At 36.6% G+C, this 25,118-nt stretch overlaps 1 protein-coding gene across 5 annotated transcripts in view; it reads right to left on the minus strand.

Moving 5' to 3' along the window:
- RNF111 (ring finger protein 111) overlaps positions 1-25,118 on the minus strand; it is a 97,765-nt gene that overhangs the window by 43,083 nt on the left and 29,564 nt on the right. For all 5 annotated transcript variants that reach the window (XM_045449592.1, XM_045449596.1, XM_045449595.1 and 2 more), the window contains one exon: positions 11,741-12,639. In XM_045449592.1, the coding sequence (XP_045305548.1) occupies positions 11,741-12,639 (899 nt within the window). The remainder of the gene's footprint in view (positions 1-11,740; positions 12,640-25,118) is intronic.

Consider the following 25,118-nt stretch of genomic DNA (forward strand, 5'->3'; position numbering starts at 1 on the left):
AGATAGTGACCTGAGTGGAAATCAAGAGTCAGATGCTTAACTGACTTTGACACCCAGGCACCCCAGTTCCCTTTATTGTTCTTTTCTCCTAGTATGTAGGTATACTATTGATACTGTATATTTATTTTTACCCAACTTTTAGCGAACTCTTGCTTATTAACACAAAGACAACAAACGTTCAACTTTCTTTCATTGTGGGGTTTATGCAATCTATTCCTTCACCCAAGGTGCCATTCCTTGGAAACGTTGAATTTCACCTCTAATACAGCTGTACATTATCAAACATATGCACTATTTCAAAAACTGGGCAGTATCTAGAAGAGGTACAAGCCCATGACAAAGATCTACAATGTACTCTCTGATACTTCAAAGAGGAGAAGAGAGCAGCCACCAGCAAATCAGTCAATGAACGATGATCTGATTTGGAGAAAGTTACTTCAGAAGTAGTTTCTAAGTTCCAAAGATTATACACCTAGACATATTGAGGTAGAATGTATTTTTTAATAGCCTATGTCTATCTTATAGGTAAAGAAAAAAAATAGCACTTGAGTGGCTATTTAAAATAATATCCTATATTCAATTTCCAAATTACTTTTCCAATTCCTCCTTCATAATCAACCACATTACGTGGCTTAAGGCAGGGGTACAAAGGGAATTTTATATTTAAAACTAAAAGCATTAGGGGCGCCTGGGTGGCGCAGTCGGTTAAGCGTCCGACTTCAGCCAGGTCACGATCTCGCGGCCCGTGAGTTCGAGCCCCGCATCAGGCTCTGGGCTGATGGCTCAGAGCCTGGAGCCTGTTTCTGATTCTGTGTCTCCCTCTCTCTCTGCTCCTCCCCCGTTCATGCTCTGTCTCTCTCTGTCCCAAAAATAAATAAACGTTGAAAAAAAAAATTTTTTTTAAATAAAAATAAAAATAAAAATAAAAATAAAAGCATTATATATATTAATAAAACATCATAGATTCTTAATACTTCCCTTATTTTAACCCACCAACTGGACATTACCATTCTATAGGGCAAAAAGCTATACCTGCATATAAGCTTTATTACTGGTTTCTCTCCATGTATTGCACACATGAAACTAACTTAAAAACCTATAAAAAAAAAATTATAAATACCTTATACGCAATTAGGCAAAACCTAACATAAATGTAACATTTTGAAGTTCCAGTGATAAGTGACACAAAGATAGCTTTGCTAATGCATTAAAATTCAATTTATATAATTTTTTATGAACACAGATTCTGTAACTAAAGGCTATATAAGTTAACTGATAGTCTTACTCTCTTGCTTAAATATTTTTCTAAAAAGGAACTTTACAAGCATAACTTGAACATAATACATATAACTAAATAATAATCACAATAAGCAAGATTTTGGCATCTATAACTTAGTGTTTTTTTCTAGAATGACAATTATTTGAAACCAAATTTAAAGGAAATAGGAGCCTAAAAGTATGAAGTTAAACCTCAATATTGTTTAAAAGAAAACCTGGTCATTTCTTATTGGACCATTTTTATTTTCACACTGACTCTTACATTTAGAAATATTAAAGGACAAGAAACTTGAGTACAGCTAAGACATTAGAGTGGTGAGACTATAGGTGATTTTAACTATTTCTTTTAAAATTACTTATGTTGTTTGTACCTTTTAAAACATCATGAGGGGAAGAAAAGAAAACCATCATGAGAAAAATAACACGTAACAGCCTGGAAAGAATTTTGGGTACTGTAATAATGGTTACAAAAATAATGGCTTCACTGACAGAGTTCTTCATTAACTCAGTGACCATTTCTATTCCCTGACAAGAGATCACAGATTGTCTTGGCAACATCTATAAGAAATGTCAGCCAGTATAACCATTGGTTACCCTGGTTCCTCTGTCTTAAGTCTGGCATGACGCTTCCAGGGGTACCTGGAATAATAAGAATAGCTTCCAGGTGGTGCCTGGGTGGCTCAGTCAGTTAAGCATCCTACTCTTGAATTCGGCTCAGGTCATGATCTCATGGTTTGTGGGTTCGAGCCCCGCACTGGGCTCTGTGCTAACAGTGTGGAGCCTGCTTGGGATTTTCTTTCTCTCTCTCTCTCTCTCTTTCTCTCTCTCTCTCTCTCTCTCTGCCCCTCCCACATGTGCATATATTCTCTCTCAATATAAATAAATACATTTTAAAGAAAAAAAGAATAGCTTCCAATTTGTGGGCACATACTTTGTGCCATATACAATATTGTGTATGTCTAGTTCTATCAAGAAACTGAAACTTAGAAAGTTTAAATGACTTGTGAAATAGTAAGCAACACTCGGAATCCAAACCTAATTTCAATTCTAAAACTCATGCTTTTTTTTTTAATGTTTATTTATTGATTTATTAAGGGAGTAGGAGCACAAGCAAGGGAAGGGCAGAGAGAGGGAGACACAGAATCCCAAGGAAACTCCAGGCTCTGCTATTAGCTTGAACCTACAAACTGTGAAAGCATGACTTGAGCCAAAGTCAGATGCTTAACTGACTGAGCCACCCAGGTGTCCCTAAAACTCATACTCTGTATATAAACTACATTACAGTGCCGTAAGTACTCAACATGTTGGTGCTAGTTACTATTAAAAGCATCTTCCTGTTACTAGCTGCTTTTGCTACTGCTGCTGTCTTTTGCAGTAACAAACTTATAGAAGTTGTTGCTCTAACTTTGACTCCTCTTTGGGATTTTTCTGTTGGTTATCTAGCCAATAGAAATGAAAACATACATATCCACAAAGATATCTAGCTAACAGAAATGATAACATACATATCCAGGAAGATTTGTATCCAAAAGTTCACAATAGCATTACTCACAATAGCCAAATACCAGAAACAATTCAATGTCAATCATCTGACAAATGGGTAAACAAAATGTGGTACACCCATCTAATGGAATAATACAAAAAAAACCTAAATAGTAAATAGACAGTAATCACTGATAGCTGCTACAACATGGATGAACCATAAAAACATTACACTTAGGGAAAAAAGCCAGACACAAAAGATCACATATTATATTTTATTTATAGGAAATGTCCAGAAAAGGCAAGTCTTAGAGACAGCAACAGATTAGGTTGTGTAGGTCTGAAGGGTGGACAGGGATTAACTGCAAACGAGCAGGCGGGATCTTTTGGAATTAATGGAAATGTTGTAAAACCACACAGTGGTGAGGGTTGCACAACACTAAATTTACTGAAAATCATTGAATCACATACCTAAAATGGATGAATTTTACGGTAGGTAAATTATACCTCAATAAAGCTGTTTTGTTTTTGTTTTTTCAGTTTTATTTTGAGAGAGAGTGAGCACGTGAGCATGAGAGTGGAGGAAGGGCAGAAAGAGAGGGAGAGAGACAATCCCCAACAGGCTCCACACTGTTAGTGCAGAGCCCAATGCGGGGCTCAAACCCACAAACCATGAGATCATGACGTGAGCCAAAATCAAGAGTCAGATGCTTAAATGACTGAGCTGCCCAGGTGTCCCAATAAAGCTGTTTTCCTAAAAAAATAAAATTTAAAAAAGGCTATAAAATATTCCCTGCCAGATACAGAACTAGACTTCAACAAATGAAAAGAAATGCCATAATCTTGAAAAGGAATATACAAAATACTAAATATGTCAGTTCACTCTAATTTAGCCAACAAATAAAATCCCAATAACAATACCTTTATATATCTCCCCACTACCACTATCCTCAGATAAACATTCTGATTCATTTGGGGGGGTGGCCCCTGGGTGGTCTAGCCGGTTGAGTGTCCTACTTCGGCTCAGGTCACGATCTCATGGTTTTTCAGTTCGAGCCCTGTGTCAGGCTCTGGGCTGACAGCTTGAAGCCTGGAGCCTGAAGCCTGCTTTGGATTCTGTCTCCTTCTCTCTCTGTCCCTCCCCCACTCGTACTCTCTCTCCCCCAAAATAAGTACACATTACAAAAAAAAAAATTTTTAATTAAAAATTAAAAAAAGGTAAGTTCACTTGGCAGAATAAACAGGCAAAGATAACCAAGAAAACCTAAGTGTCTATAATTAAAACAGTGTGCTTCATGTATATGGAGACCAATGGAACATAAAGAAAACTCCATAAATAGGTCCAAATGTCTATGGAAATATAACATATAACAAAGATGGTATCTCAAGTCAACAGGAGAAAGAAACCTTTTAGTGATTTGGGACAACTGGACAGCCACATTAAAAAAAAAAAAACAAAAGCGGATCTATTCTTCATACTGTACATGAGGATAAACATCAAATAGATCTGTGCTTTAAATGTAAAATAAAAAGTAAAAAGGGGCGCCTGGGTGGCGCAGTCGGTTAAGCATCCGACTTCAGCCAGGTCACGATCTCGCGGTCCGTGAGTTCGAGCCCCGCGTCGGGCTCTGGGCTGATGGTTCAGAGCCTGGAGCCTGTTTCCGATTCTGTGTCTTCCTCTCTCTCTGCCCCTCCCCCGTTCATGCTCTGTCTTTCTCTGTCCCAAAAATAAATAAACGTTGAAAAAAAAAAAAAATTTTAATAAAAAAAAAAAAAAAAGTAATTAGAGAGGGGAAGAGCAGGTTATTTCTCTCATTGATTTGGAGTGGGAAAAACTTTCCTAATTATGATTCAAAACCCAGAAATAGTAAAGATAAAGGTCAATAAATTTGACTGACCAAAAAAAAAAAAAATCTGGTATGGTAAAAAAGCACTAACAAAGTCAAAGGACTAATGACCAATTCAGGGGAAATGTGTGATTATATAGTTTCTGTATCCCATTATAAAATATATAAAGCACTAAAAATGAGCGGAAGAATGAAGACCAATATCCTGATAGAAAAACAGGCAAAAGATACGAACAGATTGCTCACAAAAAATAAAATTACCTTTAAAGATATGAAAAGATATGCAACATTACTTATTTAAAAAATTAAAAATATACTGCCATACTGTTTCTTACCTATCACATGGACACAAAAATCTAAAATCTGACAATAAATTCTGACAGAAAGGCTTTGGACAAACAGGCACTCTCAAATACTGATGGTGGGCATCAAAAACACAGAAAGAAATTTAGTTATTATTTTAAAAACAATACATGCATTTATCTTTGGCCCAACAATCCCCTCCTAGAATTCTATTCCAAAGATACAATGGCAAAAAATATTAAATAACATATACCAAAAGTTATTCATTACAGTGCTGTTTATAACAGCAAAAGACTGTAAACTATTCATCAACAAATTGGCTGAACATCCTTAGGTATAACTATACAATGGAATACTATAAAGCTGTAAAAAAAAAAATAAACGAAAAGCAATGAATAAAGGAATGAAATACAGATTTAATTCCTCTATAATCTCTCTATATTGTTACAATTTTACATATTGTTAACTAAAAAATCAACAAACATATTTTGGGTAAGAGGAGAGAGAATAATACACATATTTATTTATATTATTGAACAGGAAAAAAGATGGAATAACAAAATTAAAAAGTAATGAAAACGCTTATCTGTGAGAAAGAGAAAGATAGGAAGAGAGGGCAGAGGTGGGAAACTAGAGCTCAGTGAAGACAATCCTGTTTAAAAGGTTTGACTTTGGGGCGCCTGGTAGCTCAGTAGTTAAGCATCCAACTCCTGATTTCAGTTCAGGTCATGATCTCACAGTTTCATGAATTCGAGCCCCACATCAGGCTTGAGATTCTCTCTCTCTCTGCCCCTTCCACACTCACACTATCTATCTTTCTCAAAATAAGTAAATTTTTTTTAATTACAAAAAATTTTGACTTTGTAACCAGGTAAATGTTTTACATAATTAAAAAGCAAAATTAAAGCTTTTAACAAATACCTTAAAGAAAGAAAAACTCTGAACGAATGAACCTAAATACATATTAAATCAATGGCATAACCAAAGAAGACTGACCAACAGCAAAAAGGAACCCAAAAAAATCTTTATTAGCATTGCTGTTAGTAATAACTGTAATATTGTAAATTGTAAATATTTTCATTTTTATTCATTTATGAATTTTCATTTATGTGTATTTATAGTATGTACAGGATAAAGCCAAAAAGCAATTGTTATTAAGAATCACAGTTTTCGGGGCGCCTGGGTGGTACAGTCGGTTAAGCGTCTGACTTCAGCCAGGTCACGATCTCGCGGTCCGTGAGTTCGAGCCCCGCATCGGGCTCTGGGCTGATGGCTCAGAGCCTGGAGCCTGTTTCCGATTCTGTGTCTCCCTCTCTCTCTGCCCCTCCCCCGTTCATGCTCTGTCTCTCTCTGTCCCAAAAATAAATAAACGTTGAAAAAAAATAAATAAATAAAGTCCCCAGGTGATTTTAAAAAAAAAAGAATCAGTTTTCAATGTAAGAGTAAAGAGATCCAAATATAAAACAGAAGTTTACATAAAAATCCCTAATCCTAAACTTTCAATGGAAATAGTCATATAAAAATTAATGATTTATCTCTTTCTAAAATCTTTATATTCCTAACTTTGTCCATTAAAAACGCTGAAAAGTGGGACCCCTGGGTAGTTCAGTTGGTTGGTGGTCTGGCTGTTGGTTTCGGGTCAGGTCATGATTTCGCAGTTTGTGGGTTTAAGCTCCATGCTCGGCTCTCCGCTAGCAGTGCAGAGCCTGCTTGGGATTCTCTCTCCCTCCCTCTCTCTGCACCTACCCTCCTCACTAGCGCTCTCTCAAAGTAAATAAACATTAAAAGAAAAATGCTGAAATGCAATAATAACTCAGTAGAACAACAAACACCTTAATTCCCAGTCTATAGCCTCTAACTATAACTCAGCAATGAAAGGAAATGAGGAGTAGTTTTTAAAAAATGGTTGTTTCCAGGTTTGAGGCAGGAAATGTAAACTATGGATCTGGACCATCCTGTTTTATCAGAGACCATCTTGTCAAAGACCACTGGGGTGGTATCAAAAGGACATAAACCCAACTTGAAGATGATCCCACTGGCCAAAGGTGAAACTATTTGAACATCAAACAGAATAAAAAGATTGCTATACATTAACTATGCTAAAACCCATGAGTTCATAATGATACCTGAAAATGAAAACTCCTCTTTGGATACCGCTAGAGCACCAATTCATTCTGAAAAGTGGTAAAATCAAGCATCCATCTTGCCTTTCTCATATGGACCTCATTTCAGAATAACCAGTTAGTTGAAGAATTCTTTGTAGAAGAACCTTCATTAATAAATGTAAGCAGAATGACAGATTTAGAAAGTCAACATTTTGCAACCCCTAAATGAAAGAACAGATCTGGGCAAGATCATCAAAGCTGTTGCTAATACTACATGAAATGTTGATGGGGAACTTTAGAGTGGAAGGATCAGAATGACACCATCAGAACCCTCTAATCAATTTTAACAAGTGATACAATAGGAAATACACAGCACAACCAAGGAAGTGTTCCTGAAGTTAAATTAAATCAAGCTTTTAGATCTAAATACCAGTTTGCAGGAAATATGAAATATATAAAATAACTTAAATGGTAGGGTATCTAGAAATTGTTCTGAAATTCTCCAGGAAAAAAAAAAAAAATTGAGGGGTGAGAGATGAAGAATGGCAGAATGTTGAAAACTGAAGCTAGATTATGTACGTATAACTGTTTTTATGTGTGAAAATTTCCATATAAAAATAACAAACAACAACAACAAAAAACCCAGCTCTATCAATGTTATCTGGAAAAGGAGGAAAAGAAATTTTCACAAATATAACTCCTAGTTACTAGGACTTTATAATTCCAAAGGTTATCTTCAAGTTTATCTTTTTTTTTTTAATGTTTATTTTTATTTTTGAGACAGAGAGAGACACAGCATGAACGGGGGAGGGTCGGAGAGAGAGGGAAACACAGAATCCGAAACAGGCTACAGGCTCCGAGCTGTCAGCACAGAGCCCGAAGCGGGGCTTGAACTCACCGACTGCAAGATCATGACCTGAGCCGAAGTCGGACGCTTAACTGACTGAGCCAACCAGGTGCCCTTCAAATTTATCTTAAAGGTTATCTTTTAAAGTTTAAAAGTAAACTTTTTTTTTTTAAAGTAGGCTCCAGGCTGTGGAGCCCAATGCAGGGCATGAATGCACAAGCCCACCCAGGTGCCCCTAAAAGTAAACTTTTAGAACACTTAAGTCAATACAGTATGGCATGCAACTGGAAAATATGAGTATGTATCTATTGGATATATACGTGTGTGTGTGTGTGTGTGTGTGTGTGTGTGTGTGTGTGTGTGTGTGTGTATGTGTACAGACACACACACACACATATTTTAAGCTGTGAATAAAAATATAGTCATTAGGGGCGCCTGGGTGGCGCAGTCGGTTAAGCGTCCGACTTCAGCCAGGTCACGATCTCGCGGTCCGTGAGTTCGAGCCCCGCATCGGGCTCTGGGCTGATGGCTCAGAGCCTGGAGCCTGTTTCCGATTCTGTGTCTCCCTCTCTCTCTGCCCCTCCCCCGGTCATGCTCTGTCTCTCTCTGTTCCAAAAATAAATAAACGTTGAAAAAAAAAAATATAGTCATTAAACAGCAACAACTGGGAAATAAATGTGCATTTTCCAGTGCTAATACAAGGACTATATAAAAATTTAAGCAGCAGTTCAGATAAGGTTCACTGAATAGATCACAGAAATATGTCACTAAAATTTAACATCTACTCTCAAACTTAGCTTTTATTAGGTTATTTTCAAGTATCTGAAGCTCTTGGCAAATATTATCAGGTACAAAACTGGATGTACAAATTCTCAACTAACTGGCAACTGGGAATAACTCAAAGTCTAACAACCTAAGTCACATATCATTTTGGCTTCCTTTGCTTAAAAAGAGAGCCATAATAAATTTAAAAAACAATTAATGAGGATAAGGTAAATAGGGTTTTCCCAGAAATCTACTGATTACAACATCGGAACTAATGCTTGTTATACAATATAAGGTCCTGACAACTCATTCTTAGATGACTTGGTAAAACCAGTTAAGTATATACAACTGTTACATCTTAGAGAGTTTGACGATAAAACAAAACACATCAAACATTCTTTCCATCAGCTCACTATAGCAGTAGCCAGTAAGTGTTGATGGATAGTGGGTGAAAATTTTGTCCCAGCACCTCCAGAGTAACTAATACCCATCCATACAAGTCATATTATTATAGTAGATAAATCTAATTAAAATTTGAGATATTCCAACCCTCTCCTAATTCCCAACACACAAAACCATACCAGAACTGGAGTCAGAAAGCCAGCCCTAAAAATAAATCTAGAAGAAAAACCCTTCTCTTAAGAATCCAAGTCAGTTTTTGAGAGCTGAAGTTTCTTGAAAATAGAACTATGTCCCATCAATATTTCAGTTAATTCTGAATATAAATCATTCTAAAATGGTTTTACAAAGGCTTTATCTGTAATATGAGGGTGATAATAACAGAAGACACCTCCTAAGAATGCTGGGAGGATGAAATGAGAAATACATATAAACACTCAGAACATTACCAGCATAGAGTAAATACCCGAAAAGGGCTAGTAGGTATTTTTACTATCATCATGACATCATCTACTGTTGGAAGGTAAAGGAACTTGATGAAAACTCCTTGGAGGGCATTCTGATGATAATAACTAGCAAACTTTAAAATGCATGTTAACTTCCTATATACTTTTAGAAATTATTCCTCAAGATATGCTCGCATAGGTATGCAAAACTGTACATACAAGGCTGTTCAATTCAGCAAATATTCACCAACATAACCTGGCTAAATAAATTATGAAATATCCAAAGAAAGGCATTACTATGCAACCATTTTTTAAAAATGAGATAACCATACACACTAATATTTTAAAAACTCGTATTTATTTACCCTTATATATGTTTCCACATTTTCTGTGTAAGAGAAGAAACTGCTAACTGAATACTTCTGGGTAATAAAACTGGGACCTAAGAAGAAGTGGCAAACTTCTGTTTTTTATTTTAAACATTCTTGGTATTTTTAAAATTCCACACTATGAGAATGTTATTATTAAACCATTATTTAAAAAACAAATAAATTAGTTCAAAACAAAACACTGGTCTAAAAACCAGGAAAAAAAAAATAAAAGAATTTTGTTTCAATGTTTGGCTTTGTGTTTCCAGAGACAAACATTCCTCTTAAATGTATGAAAATATGCTGAAATAATGCAACTCTTCCAAAGACAGTAAAAACCACATGCTACAGAAAGTATTAAATAAGATTTAAAAATGAATTCTAGAGTTTGCATTTATCTTGAATAGTTGAGAGTATATGAACTCCTTACTTCCTAGAAACAACACTGATATTGACCTACATCAACTCTATCTTCATGCCTCCTACAAATTCCAGCTCCTTGGAACTTCTGCCTCACAGCACCAACCCTTCTGCCTCGCTAATTTCAAGCAGAAATTGGGCTCTGCTGCTCCCTCTTCCCCAAATAAGTCTTCACATTCTAACCACCTGAGAAAAATGGCAAATATGTGGCAAAATGTAAAATATGGCAATTAAGCAAGACAACTCCTATTCTCGCCTCCCTCTTTCTCAAAAGACCTCAGAGAATGGTTGCTGTAACCTCCTCCCAGCTGTAGATGATCTCAATGAACTCTTTAAAACAAATACTTGGAGGAGCTCTTGAGGGACTCAGCAGGTTAAGCATCCAACTGTTGTTTTCTGCTCAGGTCATCATCTCACAGTTTGTGAGTCTGAGCCCTGCATTGGGCTCTGCGCTAACAGCACAGAACCTACTTGAGATTCTTCTCTCTCCCCATCTCTCTCTGCCCCTCCCTCATGTGTGCTCTCTTTCTCAAAACAAAGAAATTAACTTTCTAAAAAAAGAATTAAATACTTGGGTAGGTTAAAAAAAAATAAACTGGACATGGCTTAGACTAAAGATCAAAGTTACTGGTTTCAGGGTTCTGGCACAGATAGACAAATAGAAATGGGAATCTTGGAAGGTAAGTACTTCTGTACTTAACCCGTTACAGAAGGAGAAAAGAAACAGGGAAAAATGGCATATCAGCACAGTAGATTATTAGCAGGCTCTACCCTTGACAAGCAGGACATCAGGCAAAGACTGGGAAACCTTTGTGTCACTATTACAAACCATGATCTTAGCCCTTTAAAAAGCTCTCCTCCTCCCCCATTCTTTCACATGAAATTAATCTTTTCCCTCAATTCGGACTTTATTCAACGTTTACTTCATCAACTTCCTTTAAATTACAACAAACCGTAAAAACGGTATATATGGAACATACCTGTACTTCAGAGACTGTACATAATCTTATGCTAGTTAAATATAATATTTACTGTGAGGAGGGGAGACTGCACTCAAGCTAGTCCTCTATCAGTTATTCAATTTTAACTGATTAATCAGGACTAAAAGTTTGTGTTCTAGTATTGGAATAAAAGCACCTCTCAAATACTTGGAATTATTTCTCAATTATAAAGATCAAGACAAGATAACTAGTAAACAATAAGAACAGAGTGCTTAAAGGAAAAATAATATTAATTACTTTTTTAGTGTTACTACTGTGGTTGAATGTGAAAGAAATCTATCACAGAGCTATCTGAAAAAATCTGGATCTTAGAGTCATGGTTTAATACTACAGTCAGTAATTTATTTATATGGCTTAAAAATAAAAGTTAATCGAGCCTCCGATTCCTTCTCACAGCAATGAAATCCACAAAAATGTAGAAAAAACTTAAGCACAAACACAATGCAATAGCAGGTTTTGCTCAACTTAAACATTTTTACCTGAGGGAACAGTTGGATTGTTTTGGTGGTTTTCACTGGTAGAAACAAACAAATCTTCTTCTCCTTCAGTTGATGAGCTGGAAGAGGATTCGCTGCTGAGGTCATTCTCACTGGAACTACTAGAACTGGGGAGCAACGCGTATTTTCTCCGGGCTAATACTTCTCGTTTTTTCCTCTGCATTAATATCCTCTCTTTTTGTTTCTGTGTCCTCTGTGAGGAATTATTTTTCACAAATCTCTTTCTGCATGGAAGTCTCCTTAATGAACTGCTATGAAAACAGGGTCTTTTCATTAACAATCCTGAAACAGATTCTGTCTCTGTCCGAGGCCACTTTTGGGACCGTGCACTATGAGTTCTACTTTTAGCACTCAAAATTGCCTGGGAATGTCTTACAGAGACTTCTTTATCCTCATCTGAAGTCACAGTGTCAGAATCTCCAAAATGCAGACTAGATGAAGGAGAAGAAAGACAATCACTAAAAGAGGAATCATTATCTTCATCGCTTGGTGTTTCTAGGTGTTGCCTCAATCCTAATATTCCCTGGTTCTCTTTAACACAATTTTGCATGTAAGAAGGGCCAGCCTGCTGGCTTTTGCGTTTTTTCCTCACAACAACACTTTTTTCTTGCTCTTGTTGGTTACCATTCATGTCCTTCTCTTGTTTTTGAGAATCATCACACAAATGAGAGAATTCATTCCCCACTTTACTGTTAATCATCTCAACTCCTGCAGGAAAACTTTTGGCTGCCCCAATGGGCTGTGGATGCAAGAGGATCCCTTTCAGACTCTCCTGTGTCTTTGGCGCATCAGAAGGAATCTCACTCTTCATATCCACTTTTAAGGTATAGAGCTTGTTATATTCAGGAGTCCATTGAGACATGGGAAACTTTAAGGGAGGCCTAAAAGACACAATTAGAGATTAAAAAGATGGTTAATGTGTTTTATTATACTAACTGAAGAGTTTCAGATTCCACTGAGAACATCCCTATAATAAGGCAGAACTGTCCTTCCCTGATATATCAGGATATAAAATGGCTATAAGTCATTTTACTGTTCTTTTAAGGCGTATTTTTCTGATACCTCTTCCACATACTCAATTTTCAGAAATATAGTAAAGATTATAGAACATAAGCCTACTTGAAAACTTCTATTAACTAAAAACTTACTACGTATCTTACTACCTTCAGTAACATATTTGGTCAAAATCTAACAATTTCTTCAAAACCTATTACAGTAATCAGAGATTAAAGGACTAGCATTCAAAAGATTCTGATTAGTCAATGTGTTTCTCCTGGTATCCTGAAAGTGGTAATTAAATATTTCTTGTACATGTAGATGGTTACCATATTAGAAAGATTACTATAAATAATGATCTAGTAAAAATAGATCTTCTCTTTCCCATGGTTCTTTTCTTCATACTACTTTGTTCTCTGATGAGAATCTGAACTCAATGACAGACAAAATACACAATTACTGCATTTCCCAAAGTTTTAGATACATGCAGAAGGACTCCAGCTAAGACTGTGAGTTGCTAAAGATCATTCAGTTAGAGCAGTAGACCAGAACATAAAACCAAACTTCCTAAAACGAACCTAAACCTTTCTACCTCTGAAATCAGGGGCTGCTGAGCAACAGGACTTGAAATTAATGCACCTACATTAATGTAATGTATACACAAGAACTGTGATAATGTAAAAGTAATAAATAAATATGACTCAAAATGGAATGTACTTATTAAAAGGCAGTTAATTGTGACAAGAGCAAAATATGATTAAATAATGTTAACATTTTTAACTTAAGCATTTACTTAAGTATAACAGACACATGTATTCTAAATTTATAGCTCAATGAACTCTCACAAAATGAACGTATCTATGTAACCTCTAAGATCACAGAACAGAAGGTAACCAGCATCCCAGAAATCCCCTTCCAGTCATTCCACCTACTGGGAGTTGTAACCACTATCTTAACTTCTAAGACTACAGACGAGTTTTGTATTTAACAAAACTCACTTTTGTTAGGCACTTTTGAACCACTTCCTAAAAAGAAGATAAAAAGGTATTGGTAGGAAGTCTTTTCCTTCTCCACAAATGACAATTAACAGGACTATACAACCTCACAGGTCTCCCACTTCATTTTAATATATAACTATTATCAGAACTGAGGAGAGTAATTTTAAAAATGGAACAGCCAACTTCTATTTTTGTTTGTTTGTTTTTTGAGTAGGCTCCGTGCCCAATGTGAGGCCTGAACTCATGACCCTGAGATCAAGAGTCGCATGTTCCATTGACTAAGCCATCCAAGAACCCCAGAAACAGCCTACTGCTATATAAAGCTATCAAAACCTCCATCTTCTATATTACCTTCTATTATTCTTATTTAGAAGAACAGGCAGTGCTACATCCAAATCAAGCCCTGTATGGAGTTCAGCAGGATCAGTAATAAAGGAGGAACACAAAGATGGGTGAACACATGGGCACAGCAATGAGCAAATTACAAGAGGCAGCCACTCAGACAAGGATCACCATAATTAAATGTAAGAAAACCCAAATCATGGGGGACCTGGATGGCTCAGTTGGTTAAGCGTCTGACTTTAGCTTACATCATGATCTTACAGTCCATGAACATGAGGCCCACATCAGGCTCTGTGCTGACAGCTCAGAGCCTGGAGCCTGCTTCAGATTCTGTGTCTCACTCGCTCTCTGCCCCTCCCCTGCTCATGTGTCCCTCTGAAAAATAAACATTAAAAACAAATACAAATCATAATAATAAAAATAATAATAATAATTATATCTAATTATTATAATAATTATTATCTAATAATAAGGCATGGGTATGTGTGATTTAAGATTCAAGGGGCAGCCCACCAGGATGGCTATAATAAAAAAATATAGATAACAAGTGTTGGCAAGCATATAATAGAACTGGAATCTTCACACATTGCTGGTGGAATATAAAATGGTGTAGCACACTGGGGCACCTGGGTGGCGCAGTCGGTTAAGCGTCCGACTTCAGCCAGGTCACGATCTCGCGGTCCGTGATTTCGAGCCCCGCATCGGGCTCTGTGTTGACCGCTCAGAGCCTGGAGCCTTGTTTTCGATTCTGTGTCTCCCTCTCTCTCTGCCCCTCCCCTGTTCATGCTCTGTCTCTCTCTGTCCCAAAAATAAATAAACGTTGAAAAAAAAAATTAAAAAAAAATAAAATAAAATGGTGTAGCCCACTTAGGAATGTAAAATGGTGTAGCCATATTATTCATAGCACCAATAGTCACGATAGCCTTAAACCTTCCGTGAAAAAAAGCACAATGACTAAAAATGTTAACTTTCAGAACTAAAAATTAGGGTTAGGATTTGGCAATTTACATCATTAATTACACTTATGTGGGGCGCTTGGGTGACTCAGTCAGTTGAGTGTCCGACTTTGGCTCAGGTCATGATCTCACAGTTTGTGAGTTCAAGCCCCGTGTCAGGCTCTGTGCTGAAAGCTCAGGGCCTGGAGCCTGCTTTGGATTCTGTGTCTCCCTCTCTCTCTGCTCCTCCCCTGCTCACACTCTGTCTCTCTGCCAAAAATAAAGATTAAAAAAAAAATTTTTTTTAATAAATTACACTTATGTGAGCAGAAGTGGGAGTAAAAACTCATTAAGATTATGGATACAACTTTGAGGAACTCTACTTCTAAACTGAAATATGTTTTATAACCAGTCATTATTACTGGTATGAACATTAACCACCAATGATAAGTATTGTTAAGTTTAAATAAAAATTTGATGAGAGATTTTACAGAGCTCTAGAAGATTTTTAAAAACATCCATAAGATGATTTTGTATTTTTCTATACAAGTTTTAAAGATTATCAGAAAAGGAACTAGAACTATGTCCACTATTTATCCACTTTTTTCATGTAAGTGGAAAAAAAATAATACTTATACCACCGGGATATTAGAACACGTTTTGAATTTTTAACTCTCCTTTATTGATATTTATTTTACTATGTGCCAGTGAAATCAAGTACCTGACAGAATACTCTCTCCTAGTACACCTAAATGCTTAATAACTTCCACTACTTACAGCTAAATAGTATGGACAATACGGTTTGTTACATATTTTGAATAGTCAAAATTTCATTTAGCAAGAAAGATGTTTCACCCCAAAAGGCACCATTCTGGGCTCACAACTATGTTAGCAAAATGCTCAAAACAAACGAAATTTCTTTTTTTTTCATTTTTTTAATGTTTATTTTTGACAGAGAGAGAGAGAGATAGAGAGAGAGAGAGAGACACACAGAAGGAGACACAGAATATGAAACAAGCTCCAGGCCCTGAGCTGTGAGCAGAGCCTGACGTGGGGCTTGAAGTCAGGACCACGGAAATCATGACCCAAGCCAAAGTCAGAAGCTTAACTGACTAAGCCACCCTGGCGCCCCATCAAAACAAACTAAATTTTTTTTTCAAAAATTTTTTTATTATGTTTATTTATTTTGAGAGAGAGAGACAGACAGAGTGTAAGTCGGGGAGGGGCAGAGAGAGGGAGACACAGAATCCAAAGCAGGCTCCAGGCTCTGAGCTGTCAGCACAGAGTCCTATGCGGGGCTCGAACCCATGAGTGTGAGATCATGACCTGAGCTGAAGTATGAGTTCAACTGACTGAGCCACCCATGCACCCCAAGAAACTAAATTTCTTAAAGAGACAGTTCTGCTCTTACAGGTAGTAGGAGCACACAATCTGATAATATACTCAATTATGAAAAAGAGTGAGGGTAACCTTGATAAACTTATTAGCAAATAATAATTAACTTTCAGAGTGATTGATACCTGATGGAAAGAAGGAAGTTAGTCAGAATAACTATTGTGACATGGCCAAACTAAACTTCTTTTAGGCGGCTAGATATAATAAAAATGTGAAAAAAGACCAATGATTAAGACAACCTCACCTAACTAGGAAATAATGTTCAGAGGATAGACTGTTAGCTATCAAATAATTCACTTGATTCTTGCTGACCGAAGGCATCAAGATGAAATAAACAATTACAGACAATACACTAAAGGTTCCAGAAGAAGCAATTATAGCTATAATGTTATCAGAGTGCGGAAGAAAGTGGGATAATGTAAAAAAACTTCCAGGATAAAACTCACAGAACACTTAAACTGCATTTATTGAATCAACAGTTCCAGCAGGTCCATTATGGTGTGTATCAGGGGCTGCATGATACAATGATCCAACTACTGACATTATAAAATTAAGATCACAGTCCTAACCCTCACAAAATTCACAAAGTGCGGAGAGAGAGAAATACAGATTATAAAACACTAAAGGGGAAAAAAAAGAATATCTTCCAATTTGTGGGCACATACTTTGTGCCATATACAATATTCTGCATGTCTAGCTCCATCAAAATACTAAAACTTAGAAAGTTTAAGTGACTTGTCAAATAGTAAGCAACACTCAGAATCCAAACCTAAAATTGAAAATGAGCAAAGGAATCGAATAATCATTTCTCCAAAGAGGATATACAAATGGCCAATAAGAACATAAAAAGATGCTCAATTATTTCACTAATCATTAGGGAAATGTAAGTCAAAAATACAACGTGATACTACTTCTCACTCATTAGGATGACTATTTATCTAAAAAATAAAGTGACAAGTATCACTAAGAGGTAGAGAAACTGGACCCCTTGCACACTGCGGGTGGGAATGTATAATGGTGCAGCAGCTGTGGAAAAGAATATGGCAATTCCTCAGAAGTTAACAGAGAATTACAATATGATCCAGCAATTCCATTTCTAGTTGTATACCTAAAAGAAAGCAGGGACTCAAACAGATATTTGATACACATGTTCACAAGAGCCAAAAAGAGGAAGCAAACTCAATGTCCATCAGCGGATGAATGGATAAACAAAATGTGATGTAAATACACAGTGAAATACTGCTCAGTCTTAAAACTGTAGGAATCCATATAAAAACTTGCACTAGATATTAACAACGGCTTTACTCATAATTGGCAAAACTTGGATACAACCAAGATATCCTTCAGGAAGTGAGTGGATAAACTGCGGTGCATCCAGACAATGGAATATTATTCAGTGCTAAGAAGAAAAGAGCTATCAAGCCATGAAAAGACGTGCAGGAACATTAAATGCACATTATTAAGTCAAAGAAGCCAACCTGAAAAGGCTATATATATGCTGAATGATTCCAACTACAGTGCAAGAAATTCTGGAAAAGGCAAAACTAAGGAGACAAAAAGATTAGTGGTTGCAGGCAGTGGGCCTGAGGGATGATGAACAGGTAAAGCAAAGAGGATTTTGAGGGCAATGAAAAACTGGCATTATCATGAGGAATACATACCATTATACATTTGTCCCAACCCACAGACATATCCCAAGAGTGAACTCTAAGGTAAACTATAGATATCTGAGTGATGAAATGGGTCAATCTAGGTTCATCTTTGGTTTAACAAAGGGGGGAGGAGGAGCACCTGGGTGGCTCAATTAAGAGCATGATCTCAGCTCATGTCATGATCTCGTGGTTTGTGGGTTCAAGTCCCACGCTGGGCTCTGTGCTCACACCTCAGTGTCTGGAGCCTACTTCGGAATCTATGTCTTCCCCTCTCTCTCTGTCTCTCTCTCTCTCTGCCCCTCCCCCACTCACATTCTGTCTCTCTCTCTCTCAAAAATAAATATTTAAAAAATTTTTAAAGAATGTACTATTCTGGTGAATGATGTTGATAATAGGGGATGGCTATCCATGCATGTGTGGAGGCAGAGAGTATATGAGAAGTCTCTCATAAACCTCCCTCTCAATTTTGTTGTAAGCCTGGAACTGCTCTAAAAAAATATAGGCTTAAAAAAAAAAAAAAAAAAGGAAATTGTGACAGATGCCACAACATGAATGAAGCTTGATGACATTAAGCTAAGTGAAATAGCCAATCACAAAAGGACAAATACTGTATGATTCCATTTATATAAGGTACCTAGCCAAATTCAGAAACAAAGTGGAATGGTGATCAACAGAGTATAGGGGGAGAGGGGAATGGAAATTAGTGTTAAATGGGTACAGAATTTCAGTTAGGAAAGATTAAAAAAGTTGTGGAAATGGATGGTGGTGATGGTTGCAACACAGTGTGAATATATTTAATGCCAAACTGCACACTTACAAAATGGTTAAAATAGTAAATTTTATATGATGTATATTTTACCACAAAAAAAACCAATTCCTTGCACATTTAATCCTGTTGGGGCATCTGTTTCTCAGAGGACCTGGACTAACATCCACTCCATTTAAAAACCAACTTCTTTCTTTCTTTTTTTTGTATCTTACTCTTTTTTATTTTAAATTTATTTATTTATTTTGAGAGAGTGTGTGTGTGAGTGTGGGAGGGACAGAAAGAGAGAGAGAAAGTTGCAAGCAGACTCCTCGCTGTCAGTGTGGAACCCAACACAGGGCTGGAACTCACGAACCGTGAGATCACGACCTGAGCTGAAACCAAGAGTCAGAAGCTTAACTAATAATGTCTAAGACTTCTTGAACATTTATCATAACCTAATTTTCAGTTGCAACAGTCCTAGAACTACAGAAGACATTTACTTTATATGTGAGGGCCCAAAAAGTTCTTGAAGTAGAGAAACTGATCACAAAACGCAATAGTAAGGCACCAAAAGATTTTCTCCTCCATAAAATTGGTAACCTGATCTATATGCTGTTTCTTGATTCATAGTAAGTATTAAATAGGAAAGTAGTTCCATCTTCCAGAAAGTCTATAGAGACCACTTTTCATATCCCTGAGAGTATCAAGGTCCAGTGTTAAAAAATAAATCTTCAAAACAGAGAATTGTGGCTTGATTCAGCTCACATGTTTCCTTTGGCCTGCATAATTCAGAAACAAAATAAAACTGATGATTAGTTCTCATCAAGATCAAGAAAAAGAAGGTTTTCATCACTACATAACACTGTTCCGGGAGGGCTAGTCAAGTCATTCAAAGCAGAGAATGGATATAAATAAAAGGAGGTGATTTTTTTTTTTGGGGGGGGGGGGTCACTATTTGCAGATGACATCAACAGATGAGATCAACAAGAAAACCACTGGAAATACTAACACAGGGAAGTTATATGTGTGTATACCACAAAAATTCTCTAAAATCAGTGACTTGCCTTTAAACAAATAGAAACAACTTAGAAAATATTACAGAATAACAAAAATATACCATTCACAATCGGGGTAAAAAGATTTAATATCCAGTATCACCTTTAACAAGAGACACACAAGACCTACATGAAAACAACTATTAATTACTATGAAAGTTATGCAGAAATTATTAGGAAATTTTAATATGACTCCAAAATACTAGCACATTTTTTAAATCATAAAACAAGGGAAACTAGCATTCTAGTTCTCCTAACCTTCAAAGATTCTCTGTCATCCACAGTTCTCCAGAACACATAGATCTATTCACAGTTCCATGTTAAGCAACTCAGAATTTCTTACTTTTCTCAGTACCAAAGTAAACCCTTGATATCATCCGGGTAGAGAGGTGGTAGGACAAGGAGTATCACTGGATGGGTCTATGCTAATATAACGAGGAATGCCGTATTATATATCCATGCGAGGAGATTCAGGGACATCCTCCATTCCATGCTGCTCTAGATACTATTGCTCATGACATTAAAAGGACTGAAGGTATATATAGTACAATGGAGTTTAGAACTGTCAGACTCTGAAAGTTGCCCAAGGAGAGGTATGCCCAGGAACACTATCTCCTCTGAAAGAGCAAAGGGGAACTGAGAAGCACAGATAGCACCATGTTTACCTTTAGAGACTTTCAAAAGGGTTGACTATCTCAGGTAAAGCTCCTCTGTGAATGAAGTCTTTGTCCTCCAATGCAGAAACGTGACTTGTTTGCAAATGACTTAGGGAAGAGAACTAGCTGACTGACCAACCAACCAACCAAACAGAAGATTGTAAAACTAAAAAGTCTTATAAAATATTCTCAAAATATTCTATGAAGCTAGAGAAAATGAGGCATTATGATAATAATCAAAAAATCTACAGCTTATCTAAGAACTACAGGAAAACATTACGGGAAAAAGATACTGAATAACAACAGGGAAGGCGATTTTCCTTTTTTTTTTTTTTTTTTTTAAGATTATGTATTTGGAGGGAGAGAGAGAGAGAGCACAAGAGCGAGTAAGTGAACGCGAGCGGGGGGAGGGGTAGAGAGAAAGGGAGAGAGAATATCCCAAGCAAGCTCCCAGCCGCAAGCACAGAGCCCAACACGGGGCTCAAACCCATGAACTGTGAGACCATGACCTGAGCCAAAATCAAGAATCAGACACTTAACCAACTAAGCCACAGAGGTGCCCTAGGGAAGGTGATTTTTCCATGTTTAAGTGGAATCACTAATAGAAAAGAATAAATAGTCAAGCAAAAGTAAGTGTCATTCATTTGTATACTAAACAGATCTGGGTTCAAGTCTTGGACTCTGCCCCTGACTAGCTGTGTCACCTTGGGCAGATTACTTAAACTCCTTGTCTAGAAAATTGGGATAATAGTATCTATCTCATAAAACTGCTTAAAGGGTTAAATGAGAATACCTGGCAGAGTCCCTGGCGTAAAAGCTGTTACGAATCCCTTTTCTAGCGGAGCAGTTACAGAGATAAGAAACATGATGTTTAAGACCTTTCCTTTCACCTAAATGAAATCCTTAGAGTGAATGAAGGGCATACAATCAACTGTTCCAATAGAACCTTAAAGTATAAAAATAAAGGACTAAGTTTCTTTGTCACAAAACCAATGAAAACAAATAATTCTACACTACTATGGAGGATTTAACTCTGGGGAGCTGTATGCTCCCTCATTTCTAATAGTAGACCTTTCTACTTTTGGAAAAAGGTAAATCTCTCTCAAATAATAGGTTTCTATTACTCAATGAACTTAATGATCTTGTCTGTCTTGTTTAAAATACTCTAAAACCCTCAAGTATTAGTCATCAAAGGAAAATACATCTAACATCTATTTAGGTCTCCTATCAGTACAAACTAGGTGGAGTTCAATATACAGAGTCTACTACTCTAGCCATGATTATGGTAACATCACGACCAGTAGCAAAATGAACGGTGTATCGATCCTGGCAAGGCTGAAGAGTATCAGGGAGTCAGTTTCAACCAGTTAGGAAGTCAGTACTGAAAATCAAAGGGCACACCACACAATGTCTAACATTTCTGGTACAGAAGCCTGGACTCTGGAATTTATATTGCAACATGAAATATGAAATATAAAAATTCTGCTAACAATCTGTTATGTAAAATATATTCTATCAAAAAAACGAAAAGAATCAACCAAAAAATATCTATATGCAAAAAAGTACAGAACTGTACAACAGGATGTAAAAGACAACTCATCTAAGTGGAGCAACACCTCATTTCTGTATGATAAAAGATTCCAAACTGGCTTTGTTACAAATTATAAGAAAGCCATAGTTTTTTAAAATATAAAACATAAACACTATCATCATGGACATGTTTTGCCTTTAGAAACACTGAAGATTAAACTTAAAGATTAATTCAAATTCATACTAATAATTCAAATTCATTTCTTGCCATTTTGTTCACTGGAACTTTGGAATAATCAACATTTAATTAAAAATAATAATAACTGGGAGCACCTGGGTGGCTCAGTCGGTTAAGCATCCGACTTCGGCTCACGTGATGATCTCAGGGTTCATGAGTGCAAACCCTGTGTAGGACTCTGTGCTAACAGCTCAGAGCCAGGAGCCTACTTCAGATTCTGTGTGTGTGTCTCTCTCTCTGCCCCTCCCCGACTCATGCTCTGTCTGTCTCTCTCTCAAAAACAAACAAACATCAAAAAAAATTTTTTTAAATAAGAACTGTACACAGCTATATATGTAGGTACAAGGAAAAATCTGATTCAAGTGTTTTTCCTTTCTAATCAAGTTTTGATTTTTACAACTAAGATAAAATTAAGGTATACAAATAAAACTGCTGAGCAGCCTTTAAAAATAAGGTAAGTTCTGCACAAAAGGATACAGAGAGTACAGATAATTTTTTTAAAGCAGGTTGCAAGATACCTGGGTGGCTCAGTCTGTTAAGCATCTGAATTTGGCTCAGGTCATGATCTCGTGGTTTGTGAGTTCTAGCCCCACAACGGGCTCCATGCTGACAGCTCAGAGCCTGGAGCCTGTTTCAGATTCTGTGTCTCCCTCTCTCTCGGCCCCTCCCCCCCCCAAAATAAACATTAAAAAATAATAATAATAATAAAATAAAGCAGATTGTACAGAAGGCTGCTATAAAACAATCCTTTTTTTGTAAAACAACTATTGTTTACATGTGCATGTAAGACATATAGAAAAATACATACTTAGTTTGGGACTGAAATTGTATGAGGGAGATTTACAGCACTGGGCTGGAAGCTTTTAACTTTTGTGTTACAAACTTCTGTGTGGCTTGAATTTTTTATAAAACAATCACTTGCCCCCTTTAAAATCGAAGTACAAGGGAACACCTGGGTGGTTCAGTCATTTAAGCATCTGACTCTTGATTTCAGCTCAAGTCATGATCTCATGGTTCATGGCATTGAGCCCTGGGCTTTCAGCACACAGCCTGCCTGGGATACTCTCTCCTCCTCTCTCTCTCTGCCCCTCCCATGCACTCTCACTCATCTCTCTCTGTCTCTCAAAATAACTTAATTAACTTAATAACAAATTAACTTAAAAAAAATCAAAGTACCAGGATTTTTTAAAGGAACAAAAAATAATAAAGACAATATATTTTATTTCTCCGCTGGACTAGGAGAGAACTTTGTTTTTTGTTTTAACGTTTATTTTTTTTTTTTGAGAGAGAGAGAGCGCAAGTGGGGGAGAAGCAGAGAAAGAGAGAGAGAGAGAGAGAGAGAGAGAGAGGGAGGGAGACAGACAGACAGACAAAGAATCCAAATCAGGCTCCAGACTCTGACCTGTCAGCACAGAGCCTGACCTGGGGCTCAAACTCACGAGCTATGAGATCATGACCTGAGCTAAAGAGGGACGCTTAACCAACGAATGAGCCACCCAGGCGCCCCCCCTCCCCTTTTTAAAAAATGGATTACGCTTTTTAATTATTGATACTGGTCTATGGTTTTAGGCATGTTGTTTCTGAGCTACCTTTGCAAAGAAATTTTAATACTTGGAAAATAATAATTTATCATATAACCATTTCATAAAGTCATCATTAAAAGAATAATTAGTATTGTTGGGTTAACTGAAAGGAGTAAGAAGTAAAAAAAATAATGTACAAGGAAAACAAACCTTCATCATCTTTCATTCTTGATAATTCTTTAAGAAATCAATCTGCCACTTTCAAAACTTCAAATTTACAAACTAATCTTAGAGATTACTATTTCTTAAACTTCCAGTTTCCAAAACTGAACTTCAAGTGGACACCAGGTTTCCTTGGAGATTGGAACTCAGTGAGTTGAAAATTCTTTTTTAAAGTGGTAGAAGCCAATTTAAAGATGATCAATATTTTAAAATATGGAAATTATCTGTTTTAATACACCTAATATCTTAATCAAATTTTAACAATCTGCAAGAGCTAACTATAGAATTAAACCATACTGCTAAACAGAATCTTAAATCTTTACAGAAACACATTTACCATTTTGAACAAATTTTTGTCAATAATTTACAATGATTTGGTCTTATAGTCACATATGCTGAAAGATGCTATAGGAGAAATAAAAATCAAAAATACAAAAATAAAAGTTATTGTGGCTTAGACAAGACTCTTTGAAGAAAAACAACCTCAAAGAAACAGTCAGCACATCCTTATAAGCAAGGAAATACAAGTAGGTAGAGGGGATGCCTGGGTGGCTCAGTTGGTTGAGCGTCTGACTTCAGCTCAGGTCACGATCTCACAGTCAGTGGGTTTGAGCCCCGTAACAGGCTCTGTGCTAACAGCTCAGGGCCTGGAGCCTGTCTGTCTCGTCTCTCAAAAATGAATAAATGTTAAAAAAAAAAAAATTTTTTTAAAGTAGACTGGAACCAAATTATGGTGGGCTAAAAGTCAAGATGAAAAGTTCTGACTGATATCGAAAATGCTCAGTTATTCAAATAGTTACAGAAAACTACTTTGTATGCCAGATCTCTGGGCAAAGATATAAGATACAGGCTCCTATCCTTCAAGAAATCCATAATTTAGCACAAAAGAATGTAAATAGCCAAAATATAGAATGCTATAAATAATGATATAAATAATAGTACCCTCCATGGGAACACAAAGGAGGAAGCAACTGGTGTTTCTGGGAAAGGCTGCATAGAGAAGATGACATCCATGTCAAACCACGAAGGATGTACAAGATGATGGTAGCCAGAGATGGTAGTATTTAAAT

The sequence above is a fragment of the Leopardus geoffroyi genome, chromosome B3 (assembly GCF_018350155.1).
Source record: "Leopardus geoffroyi isolate Oge1 chromosome B3, O.geoffroyi_Oge1_pat1.0, whole genome shotgun sequence".
Lineage (NCBI taxonomy): Eukaryota > Metazoa > Chordata > Mammalia > Carnivora > Felidae > Leopardus > Leopardus geoffroyi.